This window comes from Epinephelus fuscoguttatus, linkage group LG12 (genome assembly GCF_011397635.1).
Source record: "Epinephelus fuscoguttatus linkage group LG12, E.fuscoguttatus.final_Chr_v1".
Classification (NCBI taxonomy): Eukaryota; Metazoa; Chordata; class Actinopteri; order Perciformes; family Serranidae; genus Epinephelus; species Epinephelus fuscoguttatus.
This window is the reverse complement of record NC_064763.1, coordinates 43,070,297-43,088,073: the sequence shown is the minus strand read 5'-3', so window position 1 is coordinate 43,088,073 and position 17,777 is coordinate 43,070,297. Positions and strand designations below refer to the sequence as shown.

General features: G+C 42.9%; 2 protein-coding genes across 2 annotated transcripts in view; one reads left to right on the top strand and one right to left on the bottom strand.

Annotated features, from left to right (window-relative positions):
- The window catches only part of LOC125898743 (uncharacterized), a 233,730-nt gene that overhangs the window by 34,541 nt on the left and 181,412 nt on the right, over positions 1 to 17,777 (bottom strand). The gene's annotated exons all lie outside the window — the stretch shown is intronic.
- Positions 6,007 to 17,777, top strand: part of st6gal1 (ST6 beta-galactosamide alpha-2,6-sialyltranferase 1) — a 30,252-nt gene continuing 18,481 nt past the window's right edge. The window contains exons 1-2 of the mRNA XM_049592686.1: positions 6,007 to 6,262; positions 12,083 to 12,176. Of these exons, the coding sequence (XP_049448643.1) occupies positions 12,165 to 12,176 (12 nt within the window). The 5' untranslated portion in view covers positions 6,007 to 6,262; positions 12,083 to 12,164. The remainder of the gene's footprint in view (positions 6,263 to 12,082; positions 12,177 to 17,777) is intronic.

Genomic DNA, 17,777 nt, shown 5'->3' with positions numbered 1-17,777 from the left:
TACAGCTCATAAGTCACGCCCCTTCCGGTAGACCCCCATCGGACCTCCAGGCCTGGAAAATATGAATGGGAGTCAATGGAGTGAAAATTATTATTTTCTGGTCGCAGTCATTAAATGCCTTGGATTACACAAATGTGTTGTGTGGGTCTAAATTATATTTTTTCATGTTAAGAGTTTGACAGTTTATTGTATGATTCTTCAGTTAAAGGCTGTGGAAACAACGTAATGAGAAAGACTGCATGTCGCCTATGTGACGTCACGTCATCACACTTTCCCTCCACTTCTCAATTCACAGTGCTGCTGCTGCGTCTTCTGCCACGATCTACAGAGCCATCAGATCAAGCTGTGTTTCGTACCCGAATGTCACCATTCCAACAAGAACAGACTTGTAGTGGTTTTCGCCACGCTTAAGGCTTTTGTCCTCTCCTTGGAGGAAGGCGGTGAAGCGTACCAGAGACACAGCCGTGTTCCAAGTGTGAGTGGGGACGTATATCATGTGCAACGAGAGCAGTGAAGAGCTGTAGTCCACAAAGCGCTCTCACACCAAACGTAACAGCATAAAACTTCTTCCCGCTAAACTGTAGCCTTCTTTGCACGAAAAAATATATTAAAAATTCACAAACAACATATTAAATTCATGGCACAATTCAAACGGGACCACAAAATAATTTTTATCTAGCCATTGAAACATTATGAGAAATCGATTTTTAAGATCCCACGTACCGAAAACAGAAACACGCAACTTACGAGCTCTATTCTGAAACAAATGCTGATATTAATGACAAGGTTTGAGCCAAATAGTCAGATGCAATGAGTATCTGCTACAGCTGATGTGCTTTTCTGAGTGTGAGTATGAGTAAATATATATAAATATATATATCTGTACTCGAGATGAAGGAAAATCCTTATTTGGACAGTTGTGTTTGATCTCTCACTCTTTTGATCAAACAATATCTCAAGCTCAATTCTGAGATTGTTCTGTAAATAATTATCTCTAAAGAAATAAATTTAGTTTAGGTTTACTTCTAACTGACCTATATACATTTCAGGCTGAAAACAACAAGTGCAATTTAGGCCCCACCCACTTCTAATTTAAACTCCACCCACTTCCTTCTTAAACCCAATCAGACACAGGTAGTTCTCCAAAGAGTTACACCTCCTATGCAAATCACCCCAGACGTTCGTCTCCCCAGCAACCGTTCCCAAACCAGACTGGGTCTGCCCCGGGGCCTCCTACCAGCTGGACCAGGAGGATCCTGATCAGATGTTGAACCACCTCAACATGAAGGAGCAGCGGCTCTACTCCGAGCTCCCTCCAGATGTCTGACTCCTCCCCCTATCTCTAAGGCTGAGCCCAGACACCCTACAGAGGAAACTCATTTCGGCCAGAGCTCATGATCACAGGTGAGGGTCGGAACATAGATGGACCGGTAAATCAAAAGTTTTGCCTCCTGGCTCAGCTCCCTCTTCATCATGACAGTCCGGCACAATACTGACCAGTCCACCCTGAGGTTGTATGACTCCGCCCACCAGCCCACCCTGTGGTTGTATGACTCCGCCCACCAGTCCACCCTGTGGTTGTATGACTCCGCCCACCAGTCGGTTGTATGACTCCGCCCACCAGCCCACCCTGTGGTTGTATGACTCCGCCCACCAGTCTAAGTTGATGTTTGTGTCAAATTTGAAGAAATTCCCTCGAGGCATTTTCGAAATATCACATTATGTTTTCTGACAACCTGAATACATGACACCTCCGGCCATGGCTATCGGTCACGGCGACCTTTGACCACCAAATTCTAATCAGCTCATTCTTGAGTTCAAGTTGACATTTGTGCCAAATATAAGGAAATTCCCTCAAGGCCTTTTGGAGCTATTGTGTTCACCAAATGTAACAGACACAAGGTCACAGTGTCCTTTGACCACCAAAATCTAATCAGTTCATCAATGACTCTGGAGGAACGTTTGTGCCAAAATTGAAAAAAATTACCTCAAGGTGTTGTTATAATACCGCCATCATAAGAATGCAACAGACGAGGGCACAGTGACCTTGACCTTAGACCAACAAATGTAATCAGTTCATCGTTGAGTCCAAGTCGATGTTTGTGTCAAATTTGAAGAAATTCCCCCGAGGCATTTTTGAGACAACCCTAAAACAGAATCCCTCTGACCACAGCTATCAATGGTGCGGAGGCATAAGATACCCAAACCACTGAATGGAGACGTTGTCATCAGCAGTGACTCTTTTAAATTCCTTCAAACACACACGATCTGTAACGTAACGTGGAAAACTGACATTGAACACATCGTTACAAAAGCTCAACAGTATCTGAACTTCTTTACAGCAGTTTTAAAAAATATCGTCCGTATCTTCTGAACAGAGTAAGATAAGGAGAGTCCGGTGACGTCATTCCTACCTCACACTTCAGGCTCGTTACGTCACACTGAAAGAGAATCTATAAAGTTCTCTGAGGGATTCAAAGGACACCCTGAACCCTGTTCTCCTCGTTAACTCTGAGGCGATCAATAAAGGTGTATCTTTATGTGCAGCAAACTGTGGAACAAAATGCAGATTCAGTGCAGCATTAAATCATCAGTCTGCTCAGACTGAAGTCAGAACAGGTTCACATGGTTTACATGAAGAAAAAAGAATGCATCATCACGGCTTAATTACCAACGATCCTACAGTATAATAACAGCTGTTTTATCAGTGATGATCAAATTCGATAATCAATAATCGACACGGGACAGAGGAGACATCAGCGATTGTTAAAGCAGAAATCTGTTTGTGTTGTGTCTTCATCTTGCTCCTCTGCAGAGAGATTGCGTGTCTTGACTGCTGCAGAGAAATCAGTCAAGTTACACAGCGTTAAGCAAATCTGAACCGGATATCAGGCGATTACTCCATCCCTTCAAAATAAAATCTATTTAAAAACGTAATACCGTGTGTCACCTCTGACACCAAAAATTATAATTATATATTTTACTCAAATGAAAGTAATAATACTGTAAAAATACTCTGTTACAGATAAATATCCTGCATTCAAAATCTCACTTCAGTAGAATAACCTAAACAACTGTGCTCTTTGTGATAAAAGCATGAAATCTGGTACACCTTCTGAAAATAACTAGATATGGAGCCATCTTGAAATGTCACTATGGCGGCCAGCAACAAACGGTTTCCTATGTGCAGTAGGCTACAATTTGATATTGAGGGCACAATTTGTTAAATTTATTTACCATACCATTATGAACTGGCTTTTATTAATTACACTTTCTGTAGTCAGTAATCAATGTACTGGTTCTGGTCACAGTTTAGTAGTAGAGTATTTTAGTTTCCTAAGTGCTGTCTAATATTAACATTGTAGTTTGCATTGTTAGATAGCTGCACCTGAACAGACAGGATGTGCCAGCGCAGGAGATGCTTGGAACATGTTCATGGTGCGTACTCTGAGAATCCCAAGATGCACTATTGTAGATGTGGCAGCCATCATTCAGATGCTGAAACTAACTTCTGTAAAGACCTTCAGTGACCCAAGAGACCTTCATTCCACATTTAGCCAGAAAACTTGAAAGTGTGTGTGTAGGCTTGATCTGGTGTGGGGCTGGTACTTTCCTGAGTCTCTGAAAGCTGCTACAAGAGCAAAGTGCGGTACAGGGATGCAGAGACGTGTGCTAGGTGCGGCAGCCATTCCCAGGAACTGACAAACCTTTCTCAGAGTTGACAGCAGTAAGACTGAGTTGTCTGCGTTCCTTTCAGATGCTCTGCTGAAAGGGTTTGTGGAGAAGGATAAACAGTTTGTTGTCACAGATGACAGGGAAGTCCTCAGCCAGCCATCACTCCTACATGTGTCTTTGATTGCCCCTTGTACGCACGAGGAAGCTGATAGTTGCATGTTATTACATGTTGCCCACGCAGCAAGAAATGGCCATCAGAAAATCATGATTCAAAGGGTTGATAGTGATGCTGTGGTGCCGGCTGTGGCAGTGGCTCAGACTTTACAGCCAGAACATGAGCTTTGGTTGACATTTGGAACTGGAAGGAACTTTCAATACCTTGCAGCCCACGAACTTGCAGCAGGGCTCGGGCCTGAGGCAGCACGTGTTCTACCAATGTTCCATGCTTTGACGGGCTGTGACACTGGACCATGGGAAAAGACTGCATGGGCTGTGTTTCCAGAGCTTACACATGCCCTGTTGAAACTGTCTTCTGCCCCAAATGACATACCACAGGAAGTGATGGCCACAATAGAGAGGTTCATTACACTACTCTATGACCGAACCAGCACATGCACAGAAATAGACATAGCAAGGTGGAAGTTATTTGCAAAAAGGGCACAATGTGCAGTCAGTCCTCCCACAAAGGCTTCCCTTGATGAGCATGTAAAGAGAGCAGTGTTCCAAGGAGGCCATGTGTCAGGTCAAGTGCTGGTGTCCACACCACAACTGCATTCACCATGTGAATGAAGGATATTATGAACCCCTCTGGACATGCCTACCGGATGCAGGCCAGTCTAGCTGAGAACTCGTCTCCTGCAAATGTAATAAAGATTGTGTTTGGCAGTGCAAGTGCAGAAAAGCTGCCTTAGAGTGCACAGCCCTTTGTTTCTGTGAAGGCGAGTATGAATGCACTTCCCCTTGATTGAAAACCCTCGGTCTGCTCAGGGTATTGTTACAACCACTGTGAGTCTTGAGAGACAGAAGGAAGCTTCTAAGAAATTCTGATCTTCCTGTTTCAAATTCTGCATCTCGAAAAATGTAAAATTCTACACTGAGATCATCTATATCTGTCCAGTACATGGCACAGCTGAAAGATGGCGGCTATCTTTAATGTTCAGTGATGGGGGGTGTATGCAAAATGCAGTTCACAATGGTATAGTAAATACATTTAACTAATTATTGCCTCAATATCAAATTATATCCATCCCACATAAGAAAACTGTTGATGCTGGTGGCCATTTTGAAAAATGGCTGCCATGGCCATCATATTGAAAGTTCAAGATGGCTCCATATGCAGTTATTTTCAGAATGCTTTTGGCTATAAGTGCACCATATGTCATGCTTTTATCACAAAGTGCACAATTCCTGCCTGTTTTTGAGCTAAGCTACTCCACTAAAGTAAATCTTTACTGAAGTAAAAGCACTAACACATTAAAATATATTCAGAGTACCAAAGGTGAAAGTGGCCTGTTTCAGGATAATATATATGATTTTACTGGATTATAATCAGTCATGTGTATGTCTCTTGGTTGCTGCAGCTGGTGAAGGTGAGCACTAATTAAAGTTTATATGAAATGTAATTGATTTATATTTTTTTAATTAATAATCTGAACCTGTAAGGTAACCAGTAACTAAAGCTATGAAATAATTGTAGTGCAGTAAAAATACAATAAATAAAAGATAGAAAATGCTGCAATAAATATGTAAACTAATAAATACATAATTAAATAAACACCTCATCGATATACAAATACAAAAATATATAAAAAAATTAATAGATATTTACTTCCTGTTCAATTATCACATTGTATGTGTTTTTGCATTTATATATTTCTATATATTTATTCCAGCATTTATTTATTCTGTTATTTATTTTTCATTTATACCAATATTTATTTGTACATTTATTTATTTATTTATTTCCATATTTGTTTCTGTATTCCAGCATTAATACAGATATTTATATTTTATTTATGCCTGTCTTTGTTCATATATTCATTTATTTATCTATTTTCTATATTTATTCAAACCTTTTTTCATTCATTCATTTATTGCCACTCAAGTCTTTTCCCATATATTTGGCTCCACGTTGTGGCGGGAACGCGTCATAAAATAAACTGTTACCAAAAGCTGACCATTCAAAATCATTTGCCGTCACTGTTCTTGTTGTTTAATAGCCATGATGTGTTTACATAACACCTATAATAATACCACACGAGGAGAAACCACAGACAATCAACCGCTCTTATTTTGAAAACCCGGACGGAAACGCTCTCCGGTCCTTGTCGCGAGCTCGACGCGCGGTGCTGCAGCCTGTGCGGTCGCAGAGAGGAGGACTCTGGGCTCCGGTTCGTACCTCTCCAAATGCCACCGGACACCGACAGCGGCCTCGGACCGGACGGACATCAGCGGCGGGACCGCGACGCACGCGACTCACCGGGAACATGGCGGCGGGAACAACAACCTGCTCGGTACCGGATCGACGATAAATCAGAGGAACGACGCGGTTGGCGGGCTGGCAACGGAGGAGCATCACTTAGCACAGGTCAGTGAACGCAGCGTAACACCTCAGGATAAATACAGACTGATCACCTGATCAGTGTATCGATCAGTTCATCCATCCATCGATTGATGTCAGAGTGATACTGTAATGATCCCGTAGTGACCTGCACGGTGTGTGATGATGGCCTCCTGTAACACACACACACACACACACACACACACACACACACACACACTGATCTCATCTGGCATCTCATTAACTGCTGTTAAATCACCGTGATCTCTTTGGGTCAGAATAAAATATAGATTTAAACAAAGTGAATTATTATAATTTTCGCACATTTATCTCCTTCTGTCTTTTTTCTTATTTAATTATAGTTTTTTAATTTAATAAAAACACACACAGACAACTGAAGACGTCAGACATGCTGAGGGACTGTTCTTTATTCACCAGAGGACGAGGAGGGGTGTGACTTTGTTCTTTGTCCCCACGGTCATGGAACACCTGGAAAGGTCATGGAATTTCACGGTCACATTTTCCAGGCCTGGATAAGTCCTGTAATTAGTCATAATGTATTGAAAGGCTTGGAAAAGTCCTGGAATTTTGTTGCAGTGAAATTGTTGGAATAATTTTCGGTGGTTCGATGTAATGTACGATAACGGCAGATTACTTTTCTGCAGCTGTCGACGTCACGTTGCTCTGACACGCGTCGATGTGAAACAGGGCGTTTCGCGCATGTTTCAGTGTTTTCTCCCTTCATGATCGCTGACATTATGTTTGAAACACGCCGGCCAAGTGGGGCAAGAAAAAACTGTTTTTATTATGGTGCTTACACAGGTCAACAATTCATTTTCTCTGAGAACACTGAACATACAGCCAAGTCAACATTTACAATCTTAAATAAGATTTAAGTTTCTTTTTAAATACCTGTTTACTTTCTGTACAACAGAGATGATGAGGCAGATTACTGCAGAGAGTTATCGTGATAAAGCATTTGTTCTTGGGCGAGGCGCGAGGCAGTACCAGCTGACCGTTGCTGGACCCTCTAGTGCTGTGATCGTGCACAGTACTTTGAAAAACAATTTGTTCAAATATAAAATCAGGTGTTCTACTGATCAAGACTGATTTAAACAATCCAGCTGTGTTTACTGCTAACCTGTTTTCTACCGTCAGCCGTCTAATAAAATGCTTTTTGTTTTGGGAATATTAAGAACTAACTTATTACAAAGAACCCAATCGTGCACTACTTGCAGTTCCATATTAATACCCCAAGCAAGATCATTAATAAATACAGTGAACAGTAATGGTCCAAGGCAACTGCCCTGAGGCACACCACACACTAGATCCCTGCTGTTAGATATGCCACCATTCAAATACACCTGTTGTGATCTAGAAGACAGATAATTATGGATCCACTTTAGAGCCAGTGGACCAAAACCATAACATTCTAGTGTCTTTACCAAGAAAGAACAGTCGAGTAAATCAGAGGCAGCAACAACACAGCCCCCCCCCCAAACCAGTCATCTGTCATTTTTTATCAAAGCAGTAGATGTGGAGGGGCCATTTCTGTGTGCAGGTTGAGACATAGTTAATAAATTATTCATAAAGAAATAATCATGAATTTGCATATAATTTTTTCCATGATTTTGCTCAGGACAGGAATAATGCTAATCGCTCTGGAGTTGCTCTCATTAAAAACAGATTTTTTATCTTTGGGTACTGGGATAATTTTAGCTGTCTTCCACAACATAGGACATTTGCATACACATAGACATCTATTAATGATATAACTCACAGGAGATGAAATACAACTAGCAGTTATCCTTGATTAATTACTATCCAGATTGTCTACACCAGCTAGTTTATTGCCAGGGAGAGAGCAGAGAGTCAATTAAAATGTGTGTGAGTGCTGTACAGATACTTTTCCCTGAGCCTCCCTCCACCATAAATTACATCTGTTAAATTTATCCTTTGATGTTTGAAAGTTAAAAGTTGAAGATAAAATCCTGGAGTTGAAAAAAGCCTCCGTTTTTCATTCTTGTCCTGAATGCTAGTTAGCATGGAAGGATTATTGTCACTCAAACTAAAACGTACTGACCAGAAAAAAAAGATACAAAATGTCATTGCTTCATCATTTTATCCTGTTTGACGTTTGTGTGAAATTTTGTCATAATTCGCAAATAAGTTCTTTAGTTACAGCCAAAGCATGCTTTGTGGGGTCACAGTGACCTTGACGTTTGACTACTGAGTCCAAGTTGATGTTTGTGCCAAATTTGAAAAAAAAAACAAAACAAAAAAAAACTTCAAGGTGTTCCTGAGATATGTTGGTTCCTGAGAATGCAACAGATGGGGTCACAGTGACCATGACCTTTGACCACCAAATTCTTATCTGTTCATTCTTAAGTCCGAGCGGACACTTGTGCCAAATTTCAGGAAATTCCGTCGAGGCCCTCAAGAGATATTACGTTCACGAGGTGAGACAGACGCAGGTTCACAGTAGGGTGCGATAACTGTCTCAGAAAAAATTGTGGTTTCACAGAATTATTATTATTATTATTATTATTATTATTATTTTTCAGAATGATCTTTAAAGGAATGAAAATGGAGGGATTATTTTTAGTTAAACGTTTTAAATGAAACTTGAAACCATTTTGTTAATGGAAGCTTGTGTAAAAAGTCTCGCCTTAGAGAATAACTCAAATAAAGGAGAGAGTCTCCGTCTAGTTTCATTTTTTGTTTCAGTACATAGATCAGTAAATGTACTCGCTGTGATAACCCTCAGCTTATATGGCAGTATACCTTCAAACCGATATATATCACTACAACCCCAGTTCACAGTGACCTTGACCGTCAAACTTTGACGACCAAATTCTAATCAGTTCAACGTTGAGTCCAAGTGGACGTTTGTGCCAAATTTGAAGGAATTACCTTGAGGCGTTCTCAAAAATGGGATGGACAGAAGGACAACTTGAACATAATACCTCCGGCCGCGGCTATCTCTGAGTGGAGGCTTAATAAAATGATAACAAATCAATTTCTTGGAAAAGTTTTTGGAAATAAAATGTTCCTTATTATCTTAAGTTAAAATGTAATCGTGTGCAGATGGGCCTTTTCACATATTTTAAACCTCTGACACAAACGTACACGCTTCTATAAAACATGTCCATCTGTCTTTCAGCTGACCTGAGCTCAAACAGCAGCTGAATGTGTCACGGACACACAGAGTGTCACGGTGCATCAGGATGGTTCATTTAAGATTTAAAGAGCTGAACAAGCAGAAAATCTGATTCACCTGCAGGTTTTTGATTCGTCACGGCCGTTCTGATGTTTCCATGTGAAGTCTGCGGTTTGAATTATTGATATGTTAGAAAAGCTGCACCTGAAATGTTAAAAGTATGTTATAACTGTTACAATCTGCTGTACGTGGAGCTGGAGAGGTGCGCAGTCTGTGTCGCAGGTAAAATGAGAGTTAATTAATCCAGTGTCACGGTTTGTTTTGAAGTCAGAACATGAGCAAAGCTACATGTCAAAGTCTTCATCTTCTTCTTCTAACCACTTCATCCTCTTGAGGGTCGCGGGGGGGCTGGAGCCTATCCCAGCTGACATCGGGCGAGAGGCAGGGTTCACCCTGGACAGGTCACATGTCAAAGTCCTGCATTAAAAATATCATTTAAATAAAAGTATGTACGAAAAATATATTTAAAGTACCAAAGTATTCAGTGAAGAAAAATGTTCTTCTGTGACAGTTGATGATGTCATTATATGATTCTGACTCATGCATTATTTCACTGCTGCAGTTGGCTGAGGTGGAGCTTACACTGAATGATGATTATTTTAATGATGAGTTAGATCCTGATCACACAGGAAGTGTTTCAGCAGCTGGAGGCGACTTCTTGTTACAGTTTTTAATGAGAGTGAAACTTGTTGCTACGCGCATTGTGTTTCTGCGCTCGAGACGCCTGGTGTTTCTGTCGGAGCGCTCTGAACTCCACGAGTTTAAAAAACTTTAACTAAGGCCCTGTTTAGACGACAACGGTTTCTCTAAAAATGGAAAAGTCTGCCCTTTGCATTTTAAAAAACTTCTGCGTTTAAATGACGATGTTATTAAAATGATCTCCGTTCACACGGAGCCGCAAAATCTACTGGAAACACCGTAGTATGCACACCAGGCCAGTGGGTGGCAGTGTAAATTTGCAAAGCAACACCGCAGCATGACGCCGGCATGAAGCACCTTCCTCTACAACGTGGTGATTACAAACCAAAACAAAGAAGACACACTGGTGAAAGCATGCACAGATAACTGTGTCTGGATAGACAACGAGGTGGAGTTGCTACAGTAACAGATCTACACTTCACTTCAAATCAACAGAGTGAGCAGCACAAACAGAGCTCGCCATTGTTGTTGTGACGGTCGACTTTCTCGCACATGCCTAGTGACTGGAACCGTAATGAGCATGTGCGAAAAGTCTCTGTTTTCAGAGGAACTGCATATTGCAAGTTTACATGACAACGGAGACGCTGCCGTTTCCAAAACGTTGCACTCTGGAACCCGTTTTCAAAACGTTGCGTTTTCAGGCACCCAAAACGCTGCTGTCGTGTAAACGATCGGCCAAAACGCAACTAAAGTTGTCGTATGAACGGGATCTCAGACCTGAAAAGCGCCCCACGCCATCTCTGCTTTTTTCTCATTGTCCAATTGGATGATGTGAGAGGCGGGGCTTCTGTGGTGGTCACGACAACAAGTTCACAGTTGGTAAACAACGGAGGAGAAACTGGTGGTAGTGGTTGCTGGATACCCAGAGCTATACGACTTTACAAAGCACAGTTAGCACCATCTGAATAGAAAACAGCAGATAAGTGCAGTACTGTAAACGTCCATGATGGAGGAGAAGCTCCTGGACCAACTGGTGGTACTCCCCATGATCCAGCCTCTTTTTTAGGGTCTCATGTACCCACACAGATCTCTGTTTATCTGCTGACAGCCTCTCACCCTCAACCAGAGCTACAGACAGCACCCTCTGCCTCAACATGGCAGCAGCTACACACTGATTACTGCAGGATACATACAATAATAACAGTAGACTGATCACACAGGAAGGTTAGGGTGAGGAGGTGATGGGGTGGTTTCCTGGCAACAATAAAAAGCTGCTGCAAGCATTTTTTAATAGTGGCATTCAATAAAAACAAAATAGAGGCAGTGTGGTGCGCCAGTGTTTGTGTGTGATCAGGACCTGATCAGCTGATTCTTTTGTCCATTAATCGATTGATTTTTTTCAGCTCTGTGTGATGGTGCGTTCGTTTTGTACTCAGAGGTCGGAAATTCCCAGTTCCCGGTCGGAAGTTTAAACTCAAACACACCCTGAGATCGGATTTCCAACTCAGAAACTGGAAACAACCACATCAACCCCGACTTAAGAATTCAAGATGGCTGCCGGTCACATACATAGAGAGTAAACACTCTGCTAAAGCTGTTGTCAACTCAGACGTGACGTCATTCCCACTTCCAGGTACAAAACGAACGCACCATAATTGTGACATTATTATTTGTTTGGCATTTTTACAAACCAAAGTGACGTCTTCAGTCCAAACCTGAACATCATTACAAATACATTACAATATTGTTTTAATGCAGAAACATAAGGAGAGGTTACATCACAATGTTTCTTTTAAACGCATATTCATCATGGCCAAATATGTTTCATACAGTCACACAGAGTGTTTTCATCACCTGAGAGTGAGTCTCATAAGAGCCTGATTGAAGTCTTCAGAAATGTGATGAGTAGATTTTATTTAAAGTCTTGATCCCATGCAGAGAGCTCACACTCTGTATGTATGTATGTATGTATATATCTGTGTCCTCAGAGGCGATGAGGGGAAACCTGAAGGCAGCAGCCCGTTACTAAGCAACAACAACAGCAACACAGCGTGCGGAACCACACACAGCATGGGCTACAAGGTAACAACACCACTGTGAACCACACAAGTGTTCAGATCCTTCAGTGAAGGAGACGCACCAACACCACACTGACTGAAGTGAAAGTGTCTGAGTATTTTTAGAAATATGAACTCTGGAAAGTCAAAACACTGACTGTGCAGTAAATTGCTCTCTGATGTTTTTGGATCCATATCCTCCTTATTCCTGAGGTCACGACTGTAGAAATGATTCTGGTCACAACTTCCTGTGAGACAGAGGAAGTAGCAGTGAGCTAGTTCGTCCCATAGACGGTCTGTGGTTAGCCCCAGTGGCTACTCTTGGCGGCTAACGGCCAACGCTGGTTCTTTTCCAAAGTCATTTGCCTTCAGTTTATTTTATAACAAATATTTAACTAACGTTAACTCAGCGTTTTCTAAAATGTCTCTGTGGAGCTCTGGTACCTGTTGCACTGTCCGTGTCTGTGACGACCAACAACCAGTCTGAGCTACATGTTTGTCTTCAGCAACTGTGTGTTGAACATGTGACCAGAACAAAAAGGGATTGTTTCTGTTGCCATGGTTACCACTGACATGAGAAATAAAACTACAAGAGTTTAAATCAGAGTTATCAGCAGAGAATGACACGTAGACTGACAGGTGCGTCACACACTGTCTTTCCCCGTCTGACTTCAGTCAGTATGCTGTGCTCGGTTGCTTTGAGATGGCTGTCAGAGATGGCAGAGGTATGATCGCATGATCCTGAACAAACTGTAAACAAACAGTTCCCATTGTAAATCGCTGTTTTCGGTTCAGCGCCACAAGTTGCATCCATAATTCAGACGAGGTATCATGGGGGGAATAAGGTGGATTCTGACTGTGTTACTGTGTCATTTTCCTGCTGTGGATGTTTGTGCTTATTTTACCTCCTTCAATACTGTCAGGTCGCTTCATCTGCAGCGATGCATCATATTGTGGCCACCTTATTTCTCACCGCCATGATACCTTGGTAATGGTACGCTAACGCTTCGCTAATCTTTGTTCCCGGAGAGATTGTGAAATAAAACATGTGGGACACATGACCTGTTTCACCTCAGACGGTCTGACGTGATCATACCTCTGTCATCTCTGACCGCCGTCTCACACCAATCGCTGTTTTCTTTTTTAACCAAGCGTGTCAGCGACGCTGTTCAGTGTCTGTAATATTCATTCATTGTGCTAAATAAGAAAGAGCATGTTAGCTGATTCTGAGTTCATTTTAAAGCTGCACTGATACTGATGACGTGCTGATATCACTGTACAGCCCTCGGTAAAAACAAAGACGTATTTGTTAAATTAAGGATGAATTACATTAGTTAAGAAACGCCACTGAGATTAGCCATCGAGACTGACCATAGACAGTCAGTGCACCTTACTAGCTTACTGCTGTCTTCACGATCTCACCTGAAGTTGTTCCCATAATCATTTCACGCAGGAACAAGGTGGATGAGATCATCATATGTTTGTAGCGTGGCTGTCCCGTCAGAAAAACAGCCTCTTCCATCTGATCCAGGAGGGTTTTTACAAAGCTTATTCACTTCAGAAGGAGGAGAATCTTCTCAACACTGAAAAATAACTAAAGCTTTTGTGGACTAAATATTTGTCTCTGATATGTGGGCGAGTAAAAGTTCAGTCGTGTACACGAGGAATTACCTTCAGTTTGTACTACAGTACTTGAGTAAATCTACTCAGTTACATCCCAGCGCAGCTTCAGAGCAGCAGACAGCAAACATCTGTCCAGCCCAGTGTGTTTAATTAAAACATTTCCCAGTGTCAGTGTGTGAAACTCAGGTGTCTGTCGCCTCAGAGATGTGTGTGTAGTGAGTGAAGCTCTGCAGATGACTCACAGCTTCGGCTGTAGTAACAGTTACTGGATGTGTCACTGCGCTGATACACCGACTGTAGATTTAACTCTACTCATCTGCCTCCAAACAGTCAGCTGGGAGGATGTTACTGTTCACTGCTCCAGGGACGTGTTGGATTCAGTGTTTATGATCCGTGTCAGCAGGATATCTCTGTTCTGCTCTGACCACTTTTGAGTTGTGCTTGTGGCTCCGGAGCTGCGACATCAGTCAGGCACAGAGTGATGTCATAGCATAGACCTACGATTAACAAAACAGCAAACAACACCAGTGAAAGCTTTCATGTGTGAGACACACATAAACTGTGAGAAAGTGGCGGCTGTTGGACGATAAAACATCATCAGGTCGTGATCGACACGAGTCAATACGATTGATAAGGGATGTTCCTGTTGACTAAACCAAAATTTTAATTAAGACCAGTCGACTCGTCTAAAAAAGGAAAACACTCAGAAAACAGTCAAAATTTATCGCAATTTATTGTTAAGTATTTGAAACATTGTCCCAAAACATATTGTGTGCACTTAAAGGGATAGTGCAGCCAAAAATGTAAATTCAGCCATTATCTACTCACCCATATGCCGAGGGAGGCTCAGGTGAAGTTTTAGAGTCCTCACATCACTTGCAGAGATCCAAGGGGAGAGGAGGTAGCAACACAACTCCACCTACAGCGCAGCGCTCCACTTTAAGTGGTCCGACCGGCAACCTGTTGAGAAAATTTAGTTCCATGTTCCGCACTGCCCCTCTGCCTCTTCGGCAGGGGCCCACAGGAGGGGGCTGGACTCTGAGTTACGGGGGCTGCTGCCCCCCCCCCCCCCCCCCCCAAAACCGCCATTGCACACAGGTTAGCCACAGCGGTAAAGGACCGTCTCTGAACCGCTCTCCCCAGAGTCAGTTCACCGTCTGCCCGGTAGCACGAGCTAACTCAGCAGCAACAGCTAACATCCCACACCGAGCTGAAAACCGTCATCGAAAACAGCTCAACTGTCATTAAACCCGTTAATAACTGTTAGGTAACGTTAGCTGTGTGATGCTAACAGTTAGCCCTGATGCTGTATATGTGTTCAGACAAACTCACCAACCGCGGTGCGGACGTCACACTCCTGCAGCACTCGTCTCATGATAAAGAGAGCGAGGTGGTCAGCAGGGCGAAGAGGCGCTAAGCGAAGCATCATGCTGCACACAGCTCCACATTAAAATAAGATTTTACGCATTCTAAACACAAAAAAGTGGAAGAGTCATGTTCACCTGTGGGAGGGGCGGCAGTGAGTACTTGCTCGTATGTTAAGCAAATACTGACGTCAGACGAGTATTTGTGTGCTCATGTCTGTCTCTTCTGACACCAACTGACCAATCAGTGTCTGCCTGGTTTTATTCAGAGCTTTGCTGCTGCTGACACACACACACACACACACACACACACACAGAACCATCCGACGCCCTCTCACTCCGCCAAGCCAGATTAATACACACACTCCTACCTTTTAATCTTGAGTAGTTTATGGCTCCATAAATCCATGCGTAATACACACACACACACACACACACACACACACACACACCTCTGGCTGCCTGTGTAGTTATGTTGTGTGTGTGTGTGTGTGTGTGTGTGTGTGTGTGTGTGTGTGTGTGTGAAGGGGATTAGGGTGACATCTTTAAGCAGACATCAGGGGATGACACCATCTGTCTGAGGCTGTGAAGCTCTGCAGACTGCAGTCCTGTCATCATGCAGCTGTTCATTCATTCATTCATTCATTCATTCATTCAGGCATCATATCCTCTGGCAGCCATGTTGGAGCTCCACAGCTGTGTGAGCCACATATTGCAGATGATTCACACCTCATCGATATTGATTCAAAACCGCACAGCTTAAAGCGGCTGTTTTTATTTTGTTGGTAAAAACTTTTATTGTGAAGCAGCAAATTAAGGAAATGTTGAGTTTCTGACTTGGCTGATAGCAAACACGAAACAGTAAAATAAATCAGATATGTAAAGTAAGAACAGGACGCAGGAGAGAAACTAAACTCCAACCCACAGAGATTCAGTCAGAAGCTACAGACGTACTGAGAGCTGAACACACAGAGACCTTTAAAGGCTCCTGTCTCTCTGGTGTCCTGCAGACAGAGGGAGGAGAGTCTCACATCACACAGCTTGTTTCAGGGATTTGCGGGGGTCAGCGAGACATAACCACTAACTGCTTGAGGGCGGGCGGCCAGCTTTTGGACCTGCTCTGGAGAAGGTCCATCTCTGGTGCAGCTCAGTGTGACCAAAAGGCCCAAAGCTGCTGAACACAGCGCAGCATTTAGCAGCTGAAGAGACAGATACTTTTCTCAGGAGCTGGTGGAGACCAAAAGCAGAGCTAAAAGAGAGAGAACACTGGACTGACTGTCATCAGGTGACACAAACACAAAGACTAAATACATAATGTTTTCCTGTAACGGCTGGATGTGTACATAGGCACCTGTTTGCTCACAAGTTTAACATATGTTGTTCAAAACTTTGAGCACATGGGAGAAGACCATACGTCCAGGCTTCTCTGGTGTGTGTGTGTGTGTGTGTGTGTGTGTGTGTGTGTGTGTGTGTGTGTGGATGGAGATAAGTTGGGATATGAAATACACTGTAAGTAAATGTTCTTTGTTAACTTTTATTTAGTGAGTTGTTCTGCAGGATGATGTGCAGTGTTCATAACTCACAGTGCAAGTGACATTTTGAAATACGATTTCATTCTTCACTAACGCCATCAGCGCTCTCAGACAGCTCTGAGGTCCAGTCAGCGCTCCGTTCTGTAACGTTTGTGATGGAAAATTCTGGTATTTAAACACCTTTAATCACCACATGGTGTAAAAAGCTGCCAGTTGACACGAAGTGACCACCATGAGACGGTGTATCATCTCTAGTCAACAACTCTCTGTGCTTCTGATCTGTAACATTGACAGGAAGTGACCGCCATGAGACGGTGTATCATCTCTAGTCAACAACTCTCTGTGCTTCTGATCTGTAACGCTGACAGGAAGTGACCGCCATGAGACGGCGTATCATCTCTAGTCAACGACTCTCTGTGCTTCTGATCTGTAACGTCAACAGGAAGTGACCACCGTGAGACGGCGTATCATCTCTAGTCAACAACTCTCTGTGCTTCTGATCTGTAACGTTGACAGGAAGTGACCACCATGAGACGGCGTATCATCTCTAGTCAACAACTCTCTGTGCTTCTGATCTGTAACGCTGACAGGAAGTGACCGCCATGAGACGGCGTATCATCTCTAGTCAACGACTCTCTGTGCTTCTGATCTGTAACGTCAACAGGAAGTGACCACCGTGAGACGGCGTATCATCTCTAGTCAACAACTCTCTGTGCTTCTGATCTGTAACGTTGACAGGAAGTGACCACCATGAGACGGCGTATCATCTCTAGTCAACAACTCTCTGTGCTTCTGATCTGTAACGCTGACAGGAAGTGACCACCATGAGACGGCGTATCATCTCTAGTCAACAACTCTCTGTGCTTCTGATCTGTAACGCTGACAGGAAGTGACCACCATGAGACGGCGCATCATCTCTAGTCAACAACTCTCTGTGCTTCTGATCTGTAACGCTGACAGGAAGTGACCACCATGAGACGGCGTATCATCTCTAGTCAACGACTCTCTGTGCTTCTGATCTGTAACGTCGACAGGAAGTGACCACCATGAGACGGCGTATCATCTCTAGTCAACAACTCTCTGTGCTTCTGATCTGTAACGCTGACA